Genomic DNA, 25,689 nt, shown 5'->3' on the forward strand with positions numbered 1-25,689 from the left:
AGAACTTATGAAAGTTTTGATTTGAAAAATTGAGAAAAAAGCAAGAAAATGAAAAAAAGAAGATGAATGAATGTGAAAGGAAAATAGAAAAGGAGTAAAAAAAAGAGATGTGATAGCCTTGAATTCAAAAGAATTGCAAAACTTTGTTTGATGATTGAAAAAGTTCTCTAGTCCACTATAGTTCAAAGGAAAAGGGGGTTTGGTTTATGAAATATTTTTGACCTTAGGGGGATCTAACTCCAAGTTTTTCTACTACTTATCCAAAAATGTCACCATCCACCCTAGCCAAGCCACGTTATAACCCTAAAAGTCCTCTAATGTGTGTGCACAAAGTGAACCGAATGAATTCTTAGATTACTTGCAAAATTATTGTTGACTTGCATTGATGTGTTGATTTGAGGGTATTACCAAAAACTGAAGAGTGCATGTGAGTAGTGTGATGAAATCATAGAGCTTTGGTCGAAAAGTGTGAACTACTTGAAAATGTCTTGCGGGAACGGTTGTGCAATTGAGCATTGTTTGCAGGTGGATCATTGATCATCAGGTGAGTCTCACGTATGTATGATTCGAGTGAATTTAAGGAAAATGCCAAGGTCTTGACACAAAAGCTTGAGGTGAAAGTTGTTTCCTTGAGGACAAGGAAAGGTTCAAGTTTGGGGTTGTGATGACAAATCGTCACACTCTCTATTCCATGCCTATTTTAGCAACATTAGATACATTTTAGTAGGTTTTTAGCAATAAATATGAGAGAAATCTAACCATTAGCTTGATTACTTATTTTGCAAGAAAACAGGAAAAACTGCAGGAAATGAAGGATTTTCACTACGCTGGGGGCGTAGCCTATCACGCGCCGCGTGATGGAGCTCACAGGGAGCCAAGATTTCCACTCTGATCACGCGCGGCGTGATACTTGACCACGCGCGGCGTGAAGCTTTGTTCAGGAACTGGGTTGCTCTCTGACTTGATCACGCGCGGCGTAGCTTTGACCACGCGCGGCGTGAAGTCTTGATTGAAGAAGAAGTTTGCCTCTGATTTGATCACGCGCCGCGTGATTCTGTTATCACGCGCGGCATAGTGATGGAGTTGCAACCACGCGCGGCGTGGTAGATCTGGCGCGCGGCGTGGTTGCCTTCTGTATATATATTTTCTGCATAATTCTGTTTTCTGGTTGGAAAATTCTGCAACTTTTTACTACATTCTGGTCTTGGAACTTGAAGATCGTGATTCAACACTCCAGTGGAGAGCTCCAAGCGCATCAGATCATGGATTCACGAGCCGTGGCGATGAAGCGAGGAAGCGTACGAAGAACGATGAGGAGCTAAACTCCTTCGGAGGTAGAATCTAGGTAGTTTAGGATGTAGTTCATTGAATGTAACCTGCAATTGTGTAAGATCATACTCTCTTTATAGTGTTTATTCAATTCAAGTCTGTTTCTAATGCTTTACAATCCTTCATTAGTGTTGTAATGATTTTGAGTTAAGTCACGTGCGAGAGTATTGATTTAATGTCTGAACTGAATTGTATTGAGCACTCGAGTGTCTCCGGTCGAGAGATTGAGGCATAGAGTGTAGCGAACGATTGACGCGCGTTAATATCATTCGTTGTAGGTAGCTTCCGCCCGAGAGATCGGGGGAGTATCGACAACGAATAGAGTGGATTTTGACAAGAGATTGCGATTCACTAATTTGTCGATCTAGTTGTGAACACTTGAGTAGATCTTATGACATTGTAGGTTGCATGCGGTTAGCTATAGACTAGATGATCCCGATGATTCTACCTCGCTTTTTCCACTATATCAAAGCACATTTTCTAGCAATTCATTACTCAACATACCCCCAATTTATGTGTATTTTCTGTATAATGTCTATGAACACCGTTCGACTAGTTTGATCATACAATCCCTGTGGATCGATATTTTTATTACTACGTGATTTTCGTGCACTTGCGAAATTTATCATCACTTTACTCATGTTAAAAGAAGAAGCTTTTCAAACTTTGACTGATCACAAACCCACTCTTGAGATTGTAAATTTTGAGCTTGTTTATGTTTTGATATTACCTTTTGTTTGAGGACAAACAAAGTCCTAAGTTGGGGAGAGTTGATAAGTGCCAAAAAGTGGTAATTTTACATATATAATTTATGCACTTATTGACTTATTTTGCAAGATTTGTGTATATAAGTCCCCAAGAACTTGTACATATATGTGTTGATCTAATTTTGGTTAGTTTATCTTTAATCCCAACCATTTTGACAGGTTTTTGTAAGCCAGAAGAGCTGGGAGGTGACTCAGAGGACACGTGTTAGCAAACCCAGCTATGAAGTAAGGTAGCTGGCTGGGTCAGCTTAAAAATCTAGTTCACTATAAAAGGACACCAAAAGCAGAAAAATGGGGGGGGGGGATAACTTGTAATACTTCTAAAAATAGAGAAAAACATCTTAGGAGACAGATTCAAGGGGTTTTGGAGGTGGATACACAACAATAGTTGAGGAATCATCATTGTAATGTTTGTTCATCTCTTTTCTTCTTAATCTTTTGTAAAGCTATCATGAAAATGAGTAGCTAATCTCTCTTTTTGTTGGGATTAAGTGTAAATTACTCTATTAATATGTGTTTCTATTGATCATGGTGTTATATATGGTTTTAGTTATTCATTAATATTGATTGTATCCTTGTGTTTCTTGTTTTAATCTTTGGATTTGAAGTGATATAAGGATATACTCTTTAAATCTTGAAATAGGATAAAATCTATTAAACTCTAAACTCTAGGAATAGATTTGGGTTTAATATTCACTCAAAGTATTTGATCTTAATGCTATTGTATTGATTAAGCACCCGAGGGATCGGGGTTTGATAGGTACAATAGATTTCTCGGCGTTATCTGGGAACGAAAACGTACGATGAGTAAATACGTGATAATATTGATAAATGGCTAGAACTTGTGTAACTGATTAAGGGAATATGTATGAATGAGTGATTGAAATCTAATCCCAGCAATTTAATCTCTCTGTCAAGTTAATCATCGTTACTACTTTTATGTTTTCACACGTTTTCGCAATCAAACATCTCTGCCAACCACTTTACTTAAAATTATATTAATTGTTGAACGGCATCGATATCGCATCAGTCCCTGTGAAGACGATAAAAATATACTTACTTTTGTACTTCAACACACAGACCTTGTACTACAATGCAACAAATTAACTTCTATAATCCGCTATAAACTAACATCTATGATGTTCGAATTTCAAGTTTAAAAAAAAAATTCTAACAAAAAGGTACCTCAATTTGTCTGTAGTAAGAATGAAGATCTTCAATATATTCCACAACAGCAAGAGAATTATTTGCATCACAACTATCAATGTCCAAAATCATCTCTCCATCAATATCCTCCATCTCAACTTCCTCCTAGCAAGAACAAGGCGACAAATTAAACATCAAAATAGATTTAATAGTAAATAAAAAGAAAAAACATACTTTTAAAACATAAAAGAATACCATTTCATGTGGATCAGTAGCAGGTATTGGTTGGTATGTAGGTGACTTGTGCTCATCATCAATAGCAATGGCGTTTCCGAACTCATTCGAATTCAATGGATTTGAATTCTTAGTTTTCTGTTCCAATTAGTCACATCATTTAAGTTTTAGTCCAATAGTGAATATTAATATCACTAAATACAAAAGAAGAAAAAAAGAGAAATCACCTCAACATAAAATTGTTGTGAACCAGCAATTTTTGCAGCAAACCTCCTAATTAACAAATACATTAACATAAAATTTTATCGATTCTTCATTTCATTACATAAATCATGGTGACAATAAATACAAATACCCCAAAAAATCAGCACCAATTTACACAAGTTTGAAATTGAAAACACCATAATTTCATTTGACAATTAAGTCCCACCATAACATTTAATTTCAATATATATATATATATATGGAAAATGCTAAACAGTGCCCCCGGGCACTGGTTAAGCATGTTAAAATAGAAATTTTGTCTCGAAATGCGTGCATTCAATGCCTCAAAAGTACAAAAAGTTGTCTTTTCAATATAAATTTTATTTTTTATTTCCTTTTTAAGTATGCTTAACAAGTGTCCGGGGCACTGTTTAGCATGACCCTATATATATATATATATATATATATATATATATATATATATAAAACACCAATTTTGCTCACAAATTTCTTAAAAATCAACAACACAAAAAATAACAAAAAAGTGAAAATCAAATTCAAAATTGCGTCATTCTCACCTTGTGATGGGTCGATGTCCCAGATCAGCCAGTTTTTTTTCACAAATCTCATGTTTACTGATAAAACAAAAAAAAAGACAATTAATTAACCTTAAGGAAGCAAAAAATAAATACAAAAACAAGAATCTAGAATCATGAATTAGAAAAAGATAAATTACTCAGACGTCAACACCCTCTTGTTAACAACACAAGGGTAAGGTCGTCCTTGCACTAAATTCTGATTGATCACACTCAAAGTTCTTCTGTTGTTCTTCCCAACAATTCTTCCACCACCAACACACTTTTGATCCATCCCTACTGAATTATTTTTTAAAAAAAAAAATTCAAAAAATCCACTTTAAAAATTTAAATCTTTCACATCAAAAACCTAATTTCAAATCTTAAACCTTAAAATTTACAATGTTCTCATCAAAAGTAGAACAACGTACCTTGGATCGTTGAAAAGAAAAAGCTTTTTTAATTTCTTTTTTTGTCTTAACAACGGTAACATGGTTGGCAGGTAGAAAAAAGGAAAATGCAGAAAAATAGCATTATACATTTGAATGAAAATCTGAATTTTGAATTAAAAATTATTAATTGAAGTTGTGTTTAATTGTTTTTTTTTTTGTTTATATAATAAATTTTAAGTATTTACTATGTTTGGATTGTGAATTTTTTTATGAATTTTAGAGTAATAAAATAATAAAATGGTATTAAATTATTTTGGTACTATTTTGTTCTAAGGGTGAAACAATTTCCTTCTATGTATTAAATTATTTCTAATTATTTTATATTTGGGTAATTGGTATGTGGTTTATTTTGTTACCTAAGTTACATCTTTCTATTTTTTTTTTTAAAGATACAACTCATTATACTCTTAGTTGCGCTTTACCGCACTTAACTTTGGTTTTAGAATTTCGTCAAAAAAAAAAACTTTGATTTTAGAATTTATTTTTTTATATTCAGATTTTAATTTACTTAAGTGTAAAAAAAGTTTTATGAATGTGTTGTCACGTTATTTTTGTTTTGGCAAACAAAAACTCATTAACATGTCATGCATTATTTATTGTGTTATTTTTTTTAATGAGTTAGGGTGCGGATTTAATGAGTTAGTTCAATACTCTTTTTCAAAAAAAAGTTAGTTAGATACTCAAAAGAGTTTATTTTTCAAAAATGAATAAAGATAGAAAAGTAAAAAAAATAAATAATACTTGATTGATAAGTTTATTCTTTTGTTTTTACAATTCCAATTTGTATAATGACCGTGGATAAATTTTTTTTTTTTGAAAGGAACTACATAGAAATCTTTTTCTTTTATAAAGTAAATTTAATGTGTGAGGATATTGTCTCGGTTCAAGATAAAGAAAATTTTAGAGCTCAAAAAACACTTACAAAAATATTTACATTTAATCACTTCAAAGACATTATTGGGTATCTGAGACCTCTCAGATTTAAGACATGTCTTTCTAACATTAGATCAAACTAAGTTAACTACATAGAAAACTTTGTTATTAATGAAAATTGTCAATACGACACTCAAACAAAATGAGGATGAATTTCTTGCAAATAACTTAGAGATTCGAACCATCTTCTGTTTTTCTCCTCATGTTTCTTATCTACGCTAATCCGAGTCGTTCAACCTTCATTCTGTGTCGTTGACAACTACAACCTTCCAATGACCGGAAATAATTCAATTATGTAACTTAGTGTTTACATTTAAGAAGACATTTCATTGATAAATACTTATCTCAATATTGTCTAAGGTCTCTCTTGACTCTAAGTTAACTTCTACAATTCAATTTAAAAAAAAAAAAAAGAATGACTCATACAGATACTTTACAAGAAAACGTAACTCCAGTTCCATTATATTATTCCCATAAATACCCCATAAATAATCTTAAGTACTCTTTGACCTTAGTGAGTTTTAGCAACTCTGTCAACTCACCAAAACTTTCACCTATAAATGCAACACGAGCAATAACTTACGATTATGATTAATTGACAATTATAAATCTAGACGGTCCATACAAATTAAATAAAAAACTTTTTATTTTATATTGCATAACTGTAAAAGAAATCTTTGGTAAAAAAAATAAAAAAATAAATCAAAGTTGTTCACAAATCTTAGCTGACTATAGAAATATTAAAATTGCTAAATTTGACACCATGATCTGAGTTGGAATACCTGTTCTTCACTTTTTGTTTTTTTAAATATTTTCTACTTTATTTTTACTCATTTATGAAATTAGTCTCCCTATTCTAAAAGAATTTAATTTATATGTACCGTCAAGTGTAAAATTATTTTACACATGCATCTAATAATATACTGACACATCATGTATGATATTTAAAAACACATGATGTGTAACATTCATTAAATGATGTGGCAACGCATCATTAAATATATGTATAAAGAATCTTTACACCGACGGTGCACAACAATTAAACTCATTTTAAAATCATTTGGTTTTAATCCTTCTATTAGATTTTTTTATTCAAAAATAATGCAATTTTCTTATAAAATAAAATAAAATAAAATCGAGGCATGTAATTATCAATCAATTTTCCTTTTTATTCTGAAACAAACAAATTTGCAGCTTCCACTGTCTCTCCTCCGTCTTTACACCCTCTTCCACCGTTTAGGGTTTTATTTTCCCCTTTCATTCGATTCAATACAACACAATCTCCCTTCACCGCGAGTGTGTTTTCACGCGCCTCCTAATCAATCACACCCACACAAAAACACCATGGGAGGTGACGGCGTCGTTGATGATTCTACGTCGGAAACCAAGACCGAACTTGAAGGTGTTAACATCAACGTCCGATGCTCTAACGGTTCAAAGTATTCCGTTCGTGTTTCTCTCGATTCCACCGTTGGATCCTTCAAGGATCTCATTGCGCGTAACTGTGATATCCCTGCACAACAACAACGCCTTATTTACAAGGGTCGTATATTGAAGGACGATCAAACTCTTCAAAGCTATGGTAATTCTATTTTCCGATCTCGATTAGGTTAATTTGTTCTTTTTTCTGTAGTGAATTTGATTGGTTTGGGGGGAATTGTTGATTACTGTTTGATTTAGTTTTATGCCATTTTTTAATTTAATTTTTTATGAATTTGTTGATATTTAGTTAGGTATCGTAGATTATTGTATGGTTTTGTTGGAGTATTAATGCGGATTTTGATGATTTTTTGAATTGATGAGTTGTTGGTTTGTCAAAGAGAATGACTCAACTCAAAATGTATATAGCTTATGGACTATGGTTGATTAGGATTGTTATTTGGAATATCAATATGCTTAATTTATAGGAGAAAGGTTTATTAAGCAGTTTACAATGGAAGATGTGGTGTTAGATGTGGGATGTGAGGGTGTTATTTTCTCATTCATGTTTCCATTTGGGGATTAATTGGTATTGGTATTGGTATTTTTAATATATTGATGCCATTATTTTTGTTTTACTAGTTTCTGGTTTCGATTTTGAATGATGTTTATGTATTCATTTGTAATTTATTATAGGTTTGGAGGCAGATCATGCTGTGCATTTGGTTCGTAGCTTTGTACCTCCCAATGCGAGTGGTGGGACCAATAGTAGTGGCACCAATACCACAACAAATGATGCCGCAGGTGCTGGAGCTAGAGCTAATGATCTTGGGGGTTTAGGAGGGCTTGGTTTTGGAGGAGCTTCACTGTTTCCTGGACTTGGTAACAATGGTGCTGGGGGGAATGGCTTATTTGGCGAGGGATTTCCAGATCTTGAACAAATGCAGCAACCATTTATTTCAAACCCCAATTTAATGAGAGAAATGATGAATTCACCTGCTATGCAGAATCTAGTAAGTAATCCCGAGATAGTGCGGAATCTTATAATGAACAACCCACAGATGCAAGAGCTAATGGATCGTAACCCTGAGCTAGCACATATACTTAATGATCCAAGCACTCTCCGCCAGACCCTTGAAGCTACAAGGAACCCTGAGATCATGCGTGAAATGATGAGAAATACAGACAGGGCAATGAGCAACATTGAATCTTCTCCAGAGGGATTCAACATGTTGAGGCGCATGTATGAAAACGTTCAAGAACCATTTTTAAATGCCACTACAATGGCCGGCAATACAGGAATTTCAGCAACTCGGGACCAATCAACTAATCCCTCAACCACTAGTTCTGAAACGACTGCTGGTTCTCCCATACCCAATGCTAACCCACTTCCTAATCCCTGGTCCTCTAATACAGGAAGTAAGTAATATTCTGTTTTTTCTCCCCTGAAATCTCTAACCGAGTGCCCTTCTTAACTAGTTCGTTTTAAAGATATTTTTTATGATTCTGATATTTATGTTTTGAGAATAGTATTGTTACTAATGCTGTAATATATGGGGTACAATGCAGCTGGAGTTCCCCAAACTAACACCAGAAGATCAACCACTGGTGGGGATGCTAGACAGCAAGCACCAACTGGCTTAGGAGGTCTTGGTTTGCCTGGACTTGAAGGCATGCTGGGTGGCAGTGGTATGCCAGATCCTGCTTTATTGACCCAATTAATGCAAAATCCAGCTATCTCACAAATGATGCAAAGTATGCTTTCCAACCCGCAAACTTTGAGTCAGGTATCTACTTACTGACTGTTCCTTATATACAAGTACAAGATGCAATGTGCATATGTTGACCTGGTTGCTCTAATATTTAATTTACTTTTTAGATTCTTGGTGCTGCTAATACTGAACAACGTGGCATGCCTGATTTAAATTCTCTTAGAGATGTGATGCAAAATCCAGAGTTTCTACGTTTGTTTTCATCACCTGAGACATTGCAGGTAAACCGATTTAATGTAATATATGTGTTGAGTTTCATTGAATGTCGTGTCGCAAGCATAGGATTGGCTATATGTCTGCCATTTTTAATAAATGTGGTTTGATACTCAGATTTAAAGTTTTTCAAATGTCGCCACAGATGTTTGCATGTAGTTTCTTCATCAAGAATTCAAATACTTTTTAATATTGAAAAATAATGGTCATACAGACCTAATTTGAACAAGGGCGTCGATATCATAAGTCAAATGGTTGAATGAAAACTCTCTGCCTAAGTTTTGTGGATTGAAAATTTACACTTTTTGTTCAGCAGAAACTTTGGTTATTTAAAACTTGGTTTGTTATTATGATAAAGTATATGGCTGCCCATGGAATTTGGTTGTTGCTTGTTTTCATTTAAAATATTCTCACTACCCTGTCTCATTACTCAATGACAGCAACTCATGTCTTTCCAACAAGCCCTTCTGTCTCAGCAGCAATCAGCACGGTATGTAATAACATTACTCTGATCTTTTCATTCGCAGCTGGCATTTTTTACCTATCCGTCCTATCTTTGAAAGGAAACAATAACGTCAACTGTCTCAAGTTCTTAATCTCTTGCTTAATGATACTTTTATTATCTCTGCCCCAATATCTTCCCATTAACAATTATCCCAAGAGGAGAGATTCTTGCCTTTGTCTGAGTAAAACGAGAAATACCATTTATATTTTGAGAAACCTCAAATTAATGTCATTCCAAAATCTAAGAAATGTGTTCCATTATAATTATAATAGTGTGTTTAAATAAAAGTATTATAAAGTGAAGTGCTATTCTTCTTACTAAATCAAATGGTATTTTTTGCACTATAAGTATGTAACAAAACCTTACATACAATTCAATACCTGTCCAAGGGGATTCTTGCTAGTGACTGAGTTAGACACATGGTTTAAATCTTTATGTAATGGTCTAGTGGATATAATTGCATAGATTTTTGCTGGTCTTACCTGTTATAATACAGTCTGTCTGTTCTTGTCTTTATTTTTTCCCTTTCTTTTTCTGTCAATCATTTTTTTTGCTTTATTAATCGAGTATCATGTTGCAGGGAATCGGGTCAAACTGGTGGAGGGACTGGTACAGGGACTGGTACACTATATAACCCCTCATTCTCTTGGTTTCTGTCTTTCTGATAAGTCAAACTGTTTTCTGTTATGTTGTGGTTTTGCTGTTTCATCGGTAATTCAAGTTGCTTATCTACTCTAGATTATCCATCAATGTTTGAGTAGTTGAATTTAATGAATTATAATTTTTTTAATCTGCTTTACATTGAAGAAGATAATGGAGTTTTCTTCTACTTGTTCTCTGAATGAAGATATTTAGGTCAAAAGGGGATTTGGTTTTCCTGTTTAACTAAAATGAGAATTTGATTATGAATTATTTGGTGACTACCTACAGACTTTGTTAGGGTATTCATAAATAATAGTAGGTATGGATGTTTTCCTTTCAAACCATATTTAAGCTGCGTAATTAATTTTCATGTGCTATCTTTAGGAGGGTAATGTGTATTAACAACTCTTTTAGCGTTAGTGTCCCTCTGAATGGAAGGGGGAGTTTTAAGTTAGGTGGTGGCTATTTTGGACGATGTGACTGTCATTTCATTGCAAACAGAAGTTGTAACATTTCTTCAAAATCATTATCAACTTATTTTATTGGCAGGACCATTTAACAACATGGGGTTGGAGATGTTATCCAGCATGTTTGGTGGACTTGGAGCTGGTAGCCTAGCTGTTCCAAATAGATCAAATGGTTAGCATTGTTGTCTTCTACTTTTTTCTCCCTCACTATATTTCAGATTATGCTCCGTAGCTTCTGATACTAATTAGGAATTAGGCTACGCTTGAATATTTTATGATGAAATGGAAGAAAAAACGTGTTCCATTCCATTTCTCCATTAAAAATTGGAAGAGAAGTGAGGTATTGGATGGAATGGAATGAAATGCATACAATCTTTTTGTCATTCTAATTTACACAATTCAAGCAGCGAAACATATTATGGCTTCATCCCATTTATACCAACCCAAACATATACCTCTTCCAAATCTCTATTTTAAATTTTGTAACTGTCTCTTCATTTTTTTAAAAAAAGTCTAATTAGATTCTTGCTTATGGTGGTATCCTGTAAGTTTCTAAATGTATGCTGAATTCAGGGAGCATATTAGAAGTCTTGAAACTGTGCGGACCAATAAAATTTGTTATTTTTGGCCCGTTTTCGTAATATCAGATTTGATCCTTTGCTTTTATAAATCTAAACCTGGTCCGATAGTTTTGAATTATGAGGACCAGTTATAAACTTCCAAACGTTTTGAATTATGAGGACCAGTTATAAACTTCCAAACGTTTTGAATTATGAGGACCAGCTATAAACTTCCAAACATATGGAACTAATCAAAAGATCGTCAAATAGTGTGGGGACCTTTTAATGAGTAACGAATTTAACCTACATTTTGTACCGCTCTCATTAACTTTGTTGTCTTCTCAGAGCCACCGGAGCAATTGTATGCCACCCAGCTTACTCAGCTTCAAGAGATGGGGTTCTTTGACACACAAGAGAACTTAAGGGCTCTCATTGCCACTTCGGGGAATGTTCATGCAGCAGTTGAACGTCTTTTGGGGAACTCTGGTCAGTAGCAGAAGATTTAGCAAATTGCTTCCATGATATTCTCTACTGCAAACTTTGGAGGTTGGCCACTATGTTCAAACGCCTTATTGGGTATTTAAATAAAATCAGAAATCTGTCCAAATTATAGTAGCCAGAGCTGAAATGGTGTAGATTATATACATTGTTACTGTAATCTCTTCCTCGTCCTTCATTTGAGTTCTGATGTTCCTATTTATTTTTCCATGTACATACTTATATCGAAACTAGTTCATAGTTTTAAGGCGCATCGTGAGAGCTTAAATATTTTCAACTGAACAAGTGAATTCATTTTATATTATTCAATTGTATTTGTACTTTGATAACTCCATTATATCACTGATTTGGCAGGTGAAGGGACATGAAACTAGCTTTTAAACCCAAAATGCTCGAATGTGGTGTGAACCACTAATTTTTCGACTTAACTTTTATTACTGTCCCGTTCTTTTGAATTAATCTGTTGATTTATTTGTTTATCACTGCTATTTCTAAAATACTACGTAGTTCAGTCTTGCATTCAACAAAAATAAGTTTTATCCCATTTAGTTGTAAATATTTCTTAATGATTTGATTTATAATTGAGTTAGTTTAAATTGACTTATTTGAATTTGAATTTATTTATTACATAAACACTCATGAGACTGTTTGAGAGTTTATCTATATAAACAATTCATATAATGTCTATAAGTTTTCTTTTAGCTTATTTTTTTAAGCTATATAGTTTTTAAATTTAGCTTAGAATATAACAATAATTCGGTTCTATTTTATATTTCTCATTGAAAATTAACTTATACAGAAATACTTGAATGATAAGTTATTATATTATTTATTCAAATGGGATTTTTGTCTTAATCATAATGAAAATTTTCATCCAGTATTTTTCTATAAATTTTTGTTTTAGTTCCAATAAAATAAAATGAACTGTTTGAGTCCTTATAAATTTTTTCAGTAGTTTTTTTTTTTGATAGATGAAATGACAAAACCATTGAAAACTCACACATATAAAGTGAGATAATCCGAGTTCGAATCCCGGTCCTGATGTTCGACACTAACAATTTCGACATTTCGCCAGTTGAGCTAGGATTTGTGGATTGTAGTTTTTAGTCCCTACTAAACTCAAATTTGGTTTTAGTAATTTGTCAATGTACCAAAAAAATAATTCATATTTGTCTAATTATCCTTTTTTTTCTTTGTTGACAAATTTGTCCTATTATCCTTGAAATATTAAAATTTTGAGTGATTTTTATTTACAGACATAGTTAGAACATTATAAAAAATTTCTCCACAAATAATGGGTGTGGTTATGGTGCATAAGCCAAAACTTATGCACCATGCATAAACTTGCTTCCTATACCCAGCATATTTGCTTCCTACACCAAAAATCAGCTCAAGCCCAAAATTAGGCAATTCATTACTCGTGCGCCCCCATATACTACCACATTACTTGTGAGCCCCCCATTTGCTTAGTGCACCCCTCAGTTTTTTTTCCTTTTTCTCCCTAGATTTCTTGTGAGCCCCCCAATTTTTTTCCTCCCCCAGATTTCTAGCGCGCGCCCAATTTTTTTCCCTCCTCCAAACTTCTAGTGCACCTCCCAAATTTCTAGCGCGCCCCCCGTTTCCAATTAAATAATAACTTTTATTCCTTTGAAGTATATATTATAAGAATCCATTTTTAATTAATTTTCGTCATACACCCCCTCGAAGCCCAAAATAATAATTAATGGTTCATGTATATATAAAGCATACTTGTCAAACATACAATTTAATTTTAAGTTTTATCAATCATAATCACAATATAAATAAAATCTCATACATTAATTACATATATATATATATGGATTTTTTTTCTTTACAATAAAAAAATGATCGAATCTAATATCTCATGCATACTATCCAAATTGTTCTCAACTAAACTAACCCTAATTGCTTTATATGATTTTTTGCTTTATGTAGCATGGTTTTGTAAAATGGTTATGTGATGTTTTACTTAATAACAATGGTTTCAGTGTATAACATCTTGGCACTAATGCCCATATGAAACCATTTAACTAAAATAATGGTTTCAGTGTATAACGCTATGAAACCATTTAACTAGACTAATGGTTTCAGTGTATAACATCTTGAAACCAAATAACAAGACTAATGGTTTCAGTGTATAACGCTATGAAACCATTTAACTAGAATAATGGTTTCAGTATATAACGCTATGAAACCTTTTAACTAGACTAATGGTTTCAGTGTATAACAGTATGAAACCATTCAACTAGACAAATGGTTTCAGTGTATAACATCTTGAAACCAATTAACAAGACTAATGATTTCAGTATATAACCAAAATAAGCAAAATAAACGGTTGGAAAATCTTCAGGACGTGATTTGGAACATGAATCAATTCGAAACTTACTTAGTTTGTCTTTAAATCGAGCTAACCAAATAAGTTTTCTATTAACTATTTTTGAACTTTGGGTATGCTTTTCTATTGGTTTTTCTTGGTATATTTCGATTTCTGGAAGTGTTTGGAAGCTTTTGGATGAAAGAAATTAAAGGTTTATGGTGTTTGAATGACTTTCAATATGTTATACACCGAAACCAATAGTCTTGTTAAATGATTTCAATATGTTATACACCGAAACCATTAGTCTTTTAAATGATTTCCGTTTTGTTAACCCATTAATATTGTTAAACGGTTTCAGTTTTGTTAACCCATTAATATTGACTAATGTTATACACTGAAACCATTAGTCTTGTTAAATTGTTTCAATAAGTTATACACCGAAACCATTTGTCTTGTTAAATGGTTTCAGTTTTGTTAACCCATTAATATCGACTAATGTTATACACTAAAACCATTAATCTTGTTAAATGGTTTCAATAAGTTATACACTGAAATTATTAGTCTTGTTAAACGGTTTCAATTTTGTTAACCCATTAATATTGACTAATGTTATATACTGAAACCATTAGTCTTGTTAAATGGTTTCAATATGTTAATTCATTAATATTGACTATGAGGGTAAAATAGATTTTTTGAATCCTTAAATTTCAGCAACAAGAGATGCTTCTTGCCATGTTTCCCTGGACTCAAGTGCTTATAAAATCACTTGTTCAAGTAAGCACTTATTTGATTAAGCTAAAAATAAAAACATAAAAATTAAGCAAGTAGAAGGGGTGCAGAACGTAAGTCAGGGGGTGCATAAAACAAATACAGAAGTCCAGGCCCAAGCCCAGTCCATTTTAAAAAAAAAAATAGAAAGGAAGAAACGATTCAGTGCGACGCCAGTCCATGGTGCGTGATACAGATCTCAGATGTCGGCCTTATGATCCATCAGATGGCTAGGATTTAACAAATCAAAATAGATCTGAGCCTTTGGATCGTTTTATAATAATCTAACGGTCATGACTTAAAATTGGAGGGAGCCAATGACGCGTCGCCACGTCATCGTCTTCAACCTCCACCTTCTTCTTCCTCATGAAGAACATGAATGGAAGCCATGAAAGCTTCAAAAAACCTTCACGACCACAACAACAACAACACTAAATCTCAACTGAAAATTACGAGTGGGTATACCATTTTACTCGAAATTTAACGCTGATCATGAATCCATTTTTAGATTTCACAGTGGAGGTATAGATTTTAAAAAACGATTCAATCTTTAAAACCTAAAAAAATTGAAAACACTTATTTGAGCGAAATAACCAAAATAAATGGTTGGAAAAACTTGAGGACATGATTTGGAACATGAATCAATTCGAAACTTACTTAGTTTGACTTTTAATTCGAAACTTACTTACTTAGTATGAGATTTTGAGATGATAACATGTGTCATCAAAATGTCTATGATCGGATTGTTGTGTAATACTTATGCACCGTACATAAGATTGACCTTATGCATATTAACTTGTGCCATAAATAATGAGCTCAAATTTGATTTCTAGATTCATGTTTTCATTAATTTTTTCTTAAAGCTTATGCATTTTAAAAAATTCATATTTTATTAATTCCATGTTAAAAAACTCCAATTTTTTGTATAAGAATTTTAACATGGAATTTTAAAAATATGAATTTTTTGTATAATGTTCTAAACTTTTGGAGATAAATTTGCAATCCATGATGATCCTACCCTATTCGAGGAATTAGAATTTACAATTGCGTGCAGAGAATATCTAATTTATAATTTATTTTTTTTGGATAGAATTATTCAATGAAATCGAGTTTCAGCAAATTTGAGTTGGTTGATTGATATTGAACTTGTGGGGGGAAGAATCACAATTAGATTTTAACAAAGCACAATCATCGGGATAAGCTTATAGCTGATAAATTTATAATTGGTAGTTGATAACGGACAAACTAATTGATTGAATTTGTTGTATTTGATAAAATTAACAATTGAATTAGTTTTTTTTTTTGTGAAGGAATTGTGTTAGCTTATTAGCTTATAAAAATGAATGACAAAAAATATATGTTTAATTGATATTTTTTTTCTTCCAAACATGGATAAAATTGAAAGGAAAACAAATGTTAAGCTCGTGAAAAAATGATCGTTAACAAAGAAGTCTATTTTAGTCGTACGTACTTAAAAAATATAAATCATCACCTATAAATTAGGTTAAAAGTACGAAGTTTTCACCACCATTTAACATTGACTAATCTTTTTCAATGAACCGTTGAAATACACAAATATGGCTCCTCTAAAGTAAACTATTCACTTTAGAGTATAAAAATGAGTAATCGCAGTCAACGGTTAATAAATTAAAGATGGATATTATAGATACACTATAGCAAAACATGAGACCATTGCTTTCTCCACTTTACACTTTATTCACATTAGTGCATCCAAATATGAAACACACAAGTGAATTTTTTCATTCTAACCGAATTTTGTCCATACCTAGAATTCAGGCACCGAATCCATGCACACATGTTTAAGGTCCCAAATCTCATACCACTTGGACTAAGCCATCGTTGGCAGTTTCCAAATGAATTTTTATGATTATTTAATACAAATAATATATCGTTTAATTTGTATATACCGACATTGTAATGTTTTTTACATATGCATCTAATCAAATAACTCTATGATGCCAGAACTTACCTCCGAACCAAACTAAAAAACTCTATGATATGCCCCCTTTTTAAGTCGGTTTCTAAAATATCTATTTGATATGATTTGATCGAATACATGCACAAAAAATATAATTTTATATGCATTTAATGCAAAATGTATTTTTTATTTTATTTTAATATCATTGTAACAACATTCTAAAAGTATTGAAATCATTAATTAATTTTTCTTTTTGACCAAAAAATAATATAATATATTTTTAATAGGAAAATATTAATAAATTAATAGTTATGTTATTCTTCTAAATAAACTTATACCGATGCACTCTTAGATTTAAAGCTCAATCCTCACAAATGTTCCTAAGCATTGTTTTGCCAACAAGATTAAGATTTGTGAAAATATAAAAAATTCTAATTAGCACCTCATTTGGTTCCTGAAATTTTCTCTAGTTTCACGTCCTGTTAGAGATATGGAAAACAACAAAAATGGTTCCTCTAAATCTATGTTACAATCCAATGTCCCTCAGAGTGATGGTGCCACAGATATGAGTCCTACAAGTGGAGAAGGTACAAGCACAAAGAATATTAAAATGTTGCCTGTGAGTTATTCAGTTTTGGATTCTGGTTGTCGGGGTCCCCTTAAGAGAGAAATTGGAACTATCATCAACAGTCCGAACAAAAGATATCGTGAAGGTATAAACTTTAGACTCAATTTATTTTTGTCAATTTGGTCACCTATCGTTGCATCTAAATTAATTTATTAATTTAGCTTCTTCAAAAAAAAAATTTGTAAATTAATAACGGGGTTAATATGTCTAGTCTCTAAAAGATATTTAACTTTTGTTCTGGTCCCTGATTTTTTTTATGTACATAGTCTTAGGGATATTAACATGGTGAAAATTAAGCGGTTAGTACTTTATCATTCTTTTCTCCACTATAAAATATATTTCTCATCTTTATTTCTTGCTTCAAAGAGTATTTTTTTCCCAGGATCTCCATACTACCCACGAAGATCCATCAACCTTAAGAGTGTGTTTGGATGGGGATTCCAAAAATTCAAGGGATTTTAAATTCCTAGATAATTCAATTGATTGAATTGAATTCGTTTGATTTTCAAATTCCATTGTTTGGATAAAGTGATGAAATTTCATCAATTATCTGATCCTTTAAATTATTATCCAAACAAAAACTCAAATCATTTTAATTCCTTCACAACATTATTTTCCCTCATTAAAATCCATCATCCAAACACACTCTAATAAAATTTCAAATTTATATTATTTTCAATCAAACTAGTTGTAAAAAAAACTTTAATCATAAAACAAATCTAAAAATTAAGACATAATTGTGAGTCTTGTGACAATAATGAAGAACATAAACAAATTTATACAAATATTGTGTGAAAATATAATTAAAATTAATATATAAAAAACGTAAGAATACTTTTTTTTTGAACAACTGTAAAGTATACATTTATAAATGTTATTTTAATAAAATTTTTAAGGACGGACTTTCTCCATCCCAAAACCTCTTCCAGGAGGACTTTCTCCTCCATCTACATACCAAAGGGAATTTTTTTTTTCATCTTCGGGTTCCCAAACAGGACAATTCCCACTGTATTTTCATTTACACGATTTCCATTTACTGATCAAATTGACATTTCTACCTATATTTTATAAAAATGAGAATTTTTTTCTCCTTTGTAAGAACCACCTAATTTTACATTGTCTTCCAATAAAAAAACTATCAATTTATCATGTCATACACCTTATTTCAAAATATATTTGTGATTTTGTGAAATACAAGATACTTATTAGATGTTAGTATAAAATTATTTTACATTATCGATGCACGTCCATTAAACGTTTTTATTTTTATTTTTGTATTTTTCTTTAAATTGTTTAAAAAACATATTTATTTTTTGTCTAAATTTTAAAATATATTTATATAGCTATATAAGGTGTACCTCAGGACGTGTTTATGTTTTTGACCGAAAACTATAATGTGGGGAGAAAGTCTTGGGTGGTAAGTAGTGATAAGTATTTGGACACACATGTTTGATAAAAAGTAGAAAGAGAAAATAATATAATGAAATAATATATATTTTTGAATGAATTAAATGATATGAAGTATTATGTGAGTGTGATCAAATTGAGTGATCATATATTTCTGTCCATTTCCCGTCAAAAAAATAATATTTTTGACCACTTAAGTATATTTTTCTAAGGTGTGTTCATAATTATCAAAGTTCATAATTATCAAATAAAAAATGTTATTTAAACACAAATATCAAACAAATATACAATATTTATACATTTTTTTTAATACTTTCTACATGTTTCGAATTGCGTGTTGTGAGGAAAGAGAGAGAAGATATCGTATTTTTGTCCAAAAATTGATGTTGATATATCACTCTTCATATCAAATAGCTAAAATAGTATTATAAATAGATAACCAATCCAAACGCAGCCTTGCGTTATTATGCATGCATGCATGCAATATTCATTCAGTGTGATACATTATTTTGTGTTTTTATGTGATTGAAGATGAAGAAGCTGGTACATCCAAATTGAAGGGCGTTGATGAATGTGTAAAAATCAACGTTCGTTACTTCAACGGTTCAAAGTTTTCTGTTCAAGTTGCACTCGAATCCACAGTTGAATCCTTCAAGGAGCTTATCGTTGGAAACAGTGGCATCCCCATTCAAAACCAGCGACTCATTTACAAGGGTCAAATCTTGCAGAATGATCGATCTCTTCAAAGCTATGGTACATTCTATTTTCTTATCTCCTTAATTTACTTTAATTTGGTTCATTTCATGTTTTCTCATGTCTGGTTACATTCATGTCATATTTTTTGACAATGAAATAGATATTATATATTATATATAATAAGACATAATTATGTTGTTTTTTGGTTGCAGTCCTTTTAAGTTTTCATGTTCGGATGCGGTCCTTGTAAATTTAAAAAGGATTGTTTTTAGTCCCTGATGTCATGTCATATGTAGCTCAATAAAATCACCGAGATCAAATAAGCTGACGGCAGGGACTAAAAACAACAGTTTTTTAGTTCAAACTTACTTGAACTAAAACCAAAATTCACTTTAATTACGAAGACTATAATCATATTTAACATTTTTTTTTTTGTGAATTTGATGATGCGGGTAGGTTTTATGGATTCTATGATTGGTTTGTAAAGTAAATGTCTCAACTATATATCAACTCAAAATGTGTTGCTTATGGTTCATTAAGATTTATATATGAATATGAAATATGCTTATAATTAAGGAGAAATTTTTCTAATGAAAGATGTGGTGGTAGATTTGGATCTGAAGATTATATTTTCTCCCATGCTTCCATTTTGAGAAGATTCGTGACACTTCAAATTAAAAGCGTATCTAGTTTCCAATACATATAACTGTTTGACATTCAATGTTGTTTTAGTGTTAGTATCAATGTTGTGTCTGTATGTTTGTGTTAGTATTCATGTCGTGTTTGTTTGTTTCGGCGCTTCATATGCTATTTTCTTACGAAAAATGAAGAATGGAGGGTACAAGATAAAATGGCTTAACTAGTTTATAGTTCTTATTTGGAACTGTTATTAATGGCAACTTTTTTTGTCTATTAGCCCGTTGATTAGACTCACACCATAAGTGTGGAGAAATGAGGAATCCGGGGGTCAAACTCTGACCTCTCCAATAATGTCTCTAGTAGTTATTTTTGGTCTATTAGCTCAGTGACTAGACTCACATTATAAGTGTGGAGAAATGAGGAATCTAAGGATCAAACTCCAGCCCCTCCAATAATGCTTCTAGTAGCTACCGACCGGGCTACCCTTACGGGACCAAATGTTAGTGGTTAATATGTTAGGGGAGGGGGAAATCTTAGTTGTAGGAATTGAACCCTGGACATCCTGGACATAACTGTTTGGATTTTCAACCCAAACCACTGGGCACTGGCCTACTCTTTCAGGAACAGATTTGAGTACTGCATCAATTTTGTGATTTATTCCTTTATCTATCTTAGTTCAGTTATAAACTAATATAAGTGCTTTAATGACAATCACACATCCTTATGTTGAACTGTACTTGTGATCTACAGGTTTGGGGGCAAATCATACTGTCCATCTGGTTCGTTGCTTTGCACGCACCGATACAGATGATGGGACGACCAGCAATAGTGAGGGGGGTGACTTACTTCAACAAGGAGATTTTCAACCAATGCCGCCACCATATGGTTTCGTTGATCCCAATTCAGTCAGAGATTTGTTCGATACACCGACTATGCGGTACCTGGCAGCTAACCCTGACATAATGTGGTGTATTTTAACGACCAATATTGAAGAATTACCACAAAACGAGGCTATTGATCTCAGCATTGTGATCCAGGTTCTTGAAGCTGCAAGGAATCCTGCAATCATGCACGAAATTATGATACTATCAGACCTCGAACTTAACAACTTTGGATTTTCTCCCGATGGATTCAACATATTGAGGCACATTATTTATGACGCAACTCAAGAACCAAATGGCACTATAATGGCTGGTAATGGTATTACAGGAATTTCCGGGACTTTTGACGGCAATGCCAGCGATCAATCAATTAATACTGAAACAAATGTCAGTTCTTCCTTACCCAATACTACCCCACTTCCCAATCCTTGGGCTTTTCCACCACTTCCCAATCCTTGGGATTTTCCAGAATGTAAGTTCTAACACTATAGCACATTAGCACTATCGCAAAATGGAAAATTTGAACAAATCACTATTTTGTTTCTCGATACGCTATGCAGTACAGATTATGTGAAATAGCTGCCATAGTGGCGCTATAGCAATAGTTTTGTTGCATAGTGTAATTTGAACAAGCTGCTATTTTCTGCTATTCGTATTTGACAACACTATTTTCACCTTAGATTCTTGTGACTTGGCAACACTAGATTATCCATCAATGTTTGACAACACTATTTTTCAAACAAAGTTATTCTAATTTTATGTTTTGACCTTAGTAAGTTGTAATAACTACATATACGGTCCATTTGGATCAGCTTATTTTTGGTGTTGTAATCACTTGATATCAGACATTGCAGTTGTAGATGACCAGACTAATATCTGGAGATACACCACTGATTTTCCGGGCTTCGAAGCCATGTTGAATGGAAGTGTTATGCCAAATGATGCTATGCAGATTGATCAATGTAAGTTAAAATAGCGGTTACAGCGGCACTATAGCGCATTAGCACTATCGCAAAATGGAATTTGAACAAATCACTATTTTTCCTCGATATGCTATGCAGTACAAATTATGTGAAATAGCTGCCATAGTGGCGCTATAGCAATAGCGTTGTTGCGTTGTGAAATTTGAACAAACTACTATTTTCTGCAATCTGTAATCTTGTGACTTCGCATCTTTTCTTGACCAGTTAATTTTTTAACAAAGTTATTCTAATTTTATGTTTGGAGCTTAGTAAGTTGTAACTACATATAGTAGTTCTTATGGTCTAAGTAATGTTTATAAGGCTCGCGTGATCTTTACCATATAAGCCGATTTTATAATGTTAAGTTGAGCTCTAAGACTGAATTCTATGAGCAACTACAAGTTTTTGTTGCTTATAATGTGACTATTAGTTGGTGTTGTAATCACTTGATATCAGACTATGCAGTTGTAGATGATCAGACTAATATCAGAAGATCAACCACTGATTTTTCGGGCCTTGAAGGCATATTGAATGGAAGTGTTATGCCGAATGATGCTATGCAGACCCAATTAGTGCAAGATCAACCAATCCGACAGTGCATAGAATTTATGCCTTCCAACCCAGAAGCTTTGTGCCAGGTAACTGTGCCTAGTACTAACACAAGATGCTATGTGCATGTGTTGCTTGGATTGTTCTAATATCTAATTTACTTTTCAGTTTGATGGTGATAATATTGAACAACATGTCATGCCTGATTTAAGTTCCCTCAGAGAAGAGATTCAAAATCCGGAGTTTCTTCGTTTGCAGGTAAATGGATTTAAAAATTTATGTAACTGTTGATGAGTTTCAATTAATGGTCTATCCTATCTCAAGCATAGGGTTGGTCATATCTTCATGGTTATATCCATTTACTTGCATTAATAAGTATGTTGTTTGATGCTTAGATTCTTAAGTTATTAAAACGTTGTTGCTTAGGTTTAAACCATTATATGTTATACCCAAGAACGCTTAGATGAGATGATACGAGTCTCTTCTAGCTTAACCAAGGTCATGGGTTCGATCCCCGACTTAGACATGCAACAAAGTTAAAACTCTTAAGGGAGAGTTTGCCGCCCATTTGGGTCCCACAAGACTCGAGGGATTAGTCTATGCCGTTGCATGCAGATGATACCCAATTTACACCAAAAAGAAAACATTATATGTTATGATAACGAAGTGACAATGTTGCTTGCCTAATATATGTCATTTGGTACTTCCATGCTTCTCTAATAACTCTGTCTTGCACAATGACAGACCCCATTGTCTTTCTGGGAAGAAGATCTTCCACCTGAGCTTAGTCAGCAACAATCAATGCAGTAAGTAATTATGCAATCCTAGTCTTTCGTTCGATTCTCCCTTGGCATTAATTTTTCTCATCCTTGAAAAGAAACAAGAACTTCAAATGTTTTATGCTCTAAATCTTTTGCTTAATGATGCATCTTTTTTCTTGATCATAGTCTGCAGCACATGCATTGCGACTAACGTTAGACACTTAGATGTAGATACCTCATTTGACATCCCATAAATATGTAGTTGTCTAAGAATTCATGCATATATTTACTTCCCCCCATGATTACTTTGCAAAATGACATTCATATGTTTATAGCTTCCTTTTACTGATCTTGCTTAAATGAGTCTATCATCGGTAACCAACTTTTTTCAATATCTTCCGATTAACAATCATTGAAAGAGAAGATTTTCGCATTTATACAAGTAAAACTAGATATACCATTTATATTTTTTTTTGAGGAGTATCAGAAATAAAATATAGTTGATTATAATGTCAGTTCCATTGTTACTAATCATGTCTCAGGTATTTCAAAGTAAAATTTAAAGTTTTTTTTTTATTCTGTTTTGCATATTCTTCTTACTAAACCATACACTACCATTTGCATTATAACCATGTAAGCAAATCTGCATTATACAAGGCCTCTTGAATGATGAACTAACCAGGTATCCTTCTGCAGGGAACTGAGTCAGACAACTGGAGACACTGATATGCAAGGTAACCCGTCCGTTCTCTTTGGTTTTTGTTAATAGAAATTGTGTCTTATTATGTTGTTTATGTGGTATTGGATTGTCAATTCAAATTACTTAACCATAGATTCTCCATCCAATAATAGTACTTGAGAATAGTTAAGTTTAATGAATTATTATTTTTTAAATTAGCTAAACATTGAATAGTGTAATAGAGTTTTTTTTTGTACTTGTTCTTTGCATGAAGATAGAATGAAAATTTGTTCTTGTTATACTTAGGCACTTGCCGTTGTTCAGACTTTGTTAGGGGTAGGTACTGGTGTCTCTTAAGTATGTGGTCAGAGTTTCGATTACTTTTACATACAAAAACTTATGTTAGGTAGGACATGTCAGTATCTTAAGTAGGTCATAAGATTAGTCTTTACAATTGTGCATTCTGTAGTTTTATAAAAAAAAAAATAATGGAAGTGGTTATCAATTCTTAAAAATCCTTTCTTACCAAATTTAACCTATTTCTAATTAAATTTCCATGTGCAATATAAAACTCAAGACTGTGTTATAAACTTCTCAATACATTGGAACTACTCATAAGATAATCAAATGATACGGAAACATATTAATGCCTTTAACCGAGATTTTGTACTACGACTCACAATAACATTGTTTTCTTCTCAGAGACAGCAGAACAATTGTATGCCAGTCAACTTTCACAGCTTCAAGATATGGGATTCAATGACAGAGAGGAAAACATAAGAGCTCTTATTCTCACTTCAGGGGATGTTCATGCAGCGGTTCGACATCTTTGGTGGCTCTCACATCAGTAGCAGATAATGTGGCAAATTCCTTTCATAATGTTCTCTCCTTTAGACTTCATAATGTTGTTCAGGTGCCTTGTTGGACACTTCAAAAAAGAAGAAATTTTTCCAAAGTTGTTATATACATTGGACCTTCACCTTCTCTTCATTGGAATTCTGATGATTATTGTTCTTTTTCATGTCATATACAAACTTATATTAAAACTGGTTTAATGCACATCTGTTGATCTTATATATAGAGTGCATTAATTCACTTTGATATTATTTATCTATATTCGTACTTCGAAAACTCGTTAATGACTGATTTGGTTGGTTCAAAGAGACGGAAATAGATTGTTTGCGGTCATGCAATCACGTTGTTGCATTTCCGGATCATCTGATGAGATTTGAACTCTATATTTTGGTCTGACTTTGAAAAGTTAGAATACAAATTGTCTGATTAAGATGGGCAGCAGGGTTGTGGTTACTGTTAGGAACCTTAGGTCTTAGGCAATGACCTTAGGCTACACTTTTTGATATGATTAAGATAATTGTTGGAATTAGGAATTAATATATGATCAAGAACTATGATTGCATGCTAGCTGTTGAAATATCTGCTTGCTGGATTGTTGGTAGATGCCTTAAGCATAAGGTATAATTCATTAGAATGGTGAATTTAGGATAGTATGAAAAATAATATAGTTGTTGTCCCAAACTCATATTAATGGCCTTTAGAGGTATTTTGGTACTTCTAAAGAAGAATTAAGGCCCAAGTACTAATTATAATTAATTTATAGGATTAGGAGATTTAATTTGTAGGTTTAGCATAGAGACATGATTGTTAAGGACTTTCATAATAAGTGAGATAAGTGAATGTGTAGGATAACAATAAGCATTAATCTAGG

The 25,689-nt window shown here is 32.6% G+C and overlaps 3 protein-coding genes across 4 annotated transcripts; 2 read left to right on the forward strand and 1 right to left on the reverse strand.

Annotated features, from left to right (window-relative positions):
- Nucleotides 1-3,266: 3,266 nt before the first annotated feature.
- LOC123922863 (G2/mitotic-specific cyclin-2-like) lies at nt 3,267-4,550 on the reverse strand. The gene is made up of 5 exons (XM_045975536.1): nt 4,417-4,550; nt 4,259-4,315; nt 3,704-3,749; nt 3,498-3,614; nt 3,267-3,407 (listed from the first exon to the last, which is right to left on the reverse strand). The coding sequence occupies exons 1-5, from the start codon at nt 4,548-4,550 to the stop codon at nt 3,267-3,269; spliced, it is 495 nt and encodes a 164-aa protein (XP_045831492.1).
- A 2,180-nt stretch (nt 4,551-6,730) lies between these two features.
- Nucleotides 6,731-12,045, forward strand: LOC123882448 (ubiquitin domain-containing protein DSK2a-like). 2 transcript variants are annotated; one of them, XM_045931307.1, is made up of 8 exons: nt 6,731-7,222; nt 7,756-8,478; nt 8,629-8,846; nt 8,939-9,052; nt 9,485-9,534; nt 10,130-10,170; nt 10,741-10,830; nt 11,564-12,045. In XM_045931307.1, exons 1-8 carry the CDS (start codon nt 6,985-6,987, stop codon nt 11,710-11,712), a joined length of 1,623 nt encoding a protein of 540 aa, XP_045787263.1. In that variant the 5' UTR covers nt 6,731-6,984; the 3' UTR covers nt 11,713-12,045. The 2 variants fall into 2 exon arrangements, with proteins under 2 accessions (XP_045787263.1, XP_045787264.1); XM_045931308.1 differs by having other exon boundaries at nt 6,795-7,222; nt 10,130-10,158.
- A 5,206-nt stretch (nt 12,046-17,251) lies between these two features.
- Nucleotides 17,252-24,908, forward strand: LOC123922864 (ubiquitin domain-containing protein DSK2a-like). The gene is made up of 9 exons (XM_045975537.1): nt 17,252-17,474; nt 19,313-19,549; nt 20,882-21,484; nt 21,825-21,974; nt 22,431-22,612; nt 22,692-22,781; nt 23,268-23,329; nt 23,981-24,018; nt 24,666-24,908. Exons 1-9 carry the CDS (start codon nt 17,252-17,254, stop codon nt 24,812-24,814), a joined length of 1,734 nt encoding a protein of 577 aa, XP_045831493.1. The 3' UTR covers nt 24,815-24,908.
- The last annotated feature ends 781 nt before the right edge of the window (nt 24,909-25,689 follow it).

This window comes from Trifolium pratense, linkage group LG4, assembly GCF_020283565.1.
Source record: "Trifolium pratense cultivar HEN17-A07 linkage group LG4, ARS_RC_1.1, whole genome shotgun sequence".
Taxonomy (NCBI): Eukaryota; Viridiplantae; Streptophyta; class Magnoliopsida; order Fabales; family Fabaceae; genus Trifolium; species Trifolium pratense.

What these genes read in the sequence shown, in the direction of transcription:
- LOC123922863 (XM_045975536.1), bottom strand. Translation starts at nt 4,550, where the DNA reads ATGGATCAAAAGTGTGTTGGTGGTGGAAGAATTGTTGGGAAGAACAAC. An exon ending in AAGAGGGTGTTGACGTCTGA is followed by an intron (nt 4,316 to 4,416) that starts GTAATTTATCTT and finishes TTGTTTTATCAG; the next exon opens with TAAACATGAGATTTGTGAAA. An exon ending in CACAACAATTTTATGTTGAG is followed by an intron (nt 3,615 to 3,703) that starts GTGATTTCTCTT and finishes TAATTGGAACAG; the next exon opens with AAAACTAAGAATTCAAATCC.
- LOC123882448 (XM_045931307.1), top strand. Translation starts at nt 6,985, where the DNA reads ATGGGAGGTGACGGCGTCGTTGATGATTCTACGTCGGAAACCAAGACC. An exon ending in CTGGTCCTCTAATACAGGAA is followed by an intron (nt 8,479 to 8,628) that starts GTAAGTAATATT and finishes GGTACAATGCAG; the next exon opens with CTGGAGTTCCCCAAACTAAC. An exon ending in CATCACCTGAGACATTGCAG is followed by an intron (nt 9,053 to 9,484) that starts GTAAACCGATTT and finishes ACTCAATGACAG; the next exon opens with CAACTCATGTCTTTCCAACA.
- LOC123922864 (XM_045975537.1), top strand. Translation starts at nt 17,252, where the DNA reads ATGGAAAACAACAAAAATGGTTCCTCTAAATCTATGTTACAATCCAAT. An exon ending in GAACAAAAGATATCGTGAAG is followed by an intron (nt 17,475 to 19,312) that starts GTATAAACTTTA and finishes TTATTTTGTGTT; the next exon opens with TTTATGTGATTGAAGATGAA. An exon ending in TCCTTGGGATTTTCCAGAAT is followed by an intron (nt 21,485 to 21,824) that starts GTAAGTTCTAAC and finishes CATTTGGATCAG; the next exon opens with CTTATTTTTGGTGTTGTAAT.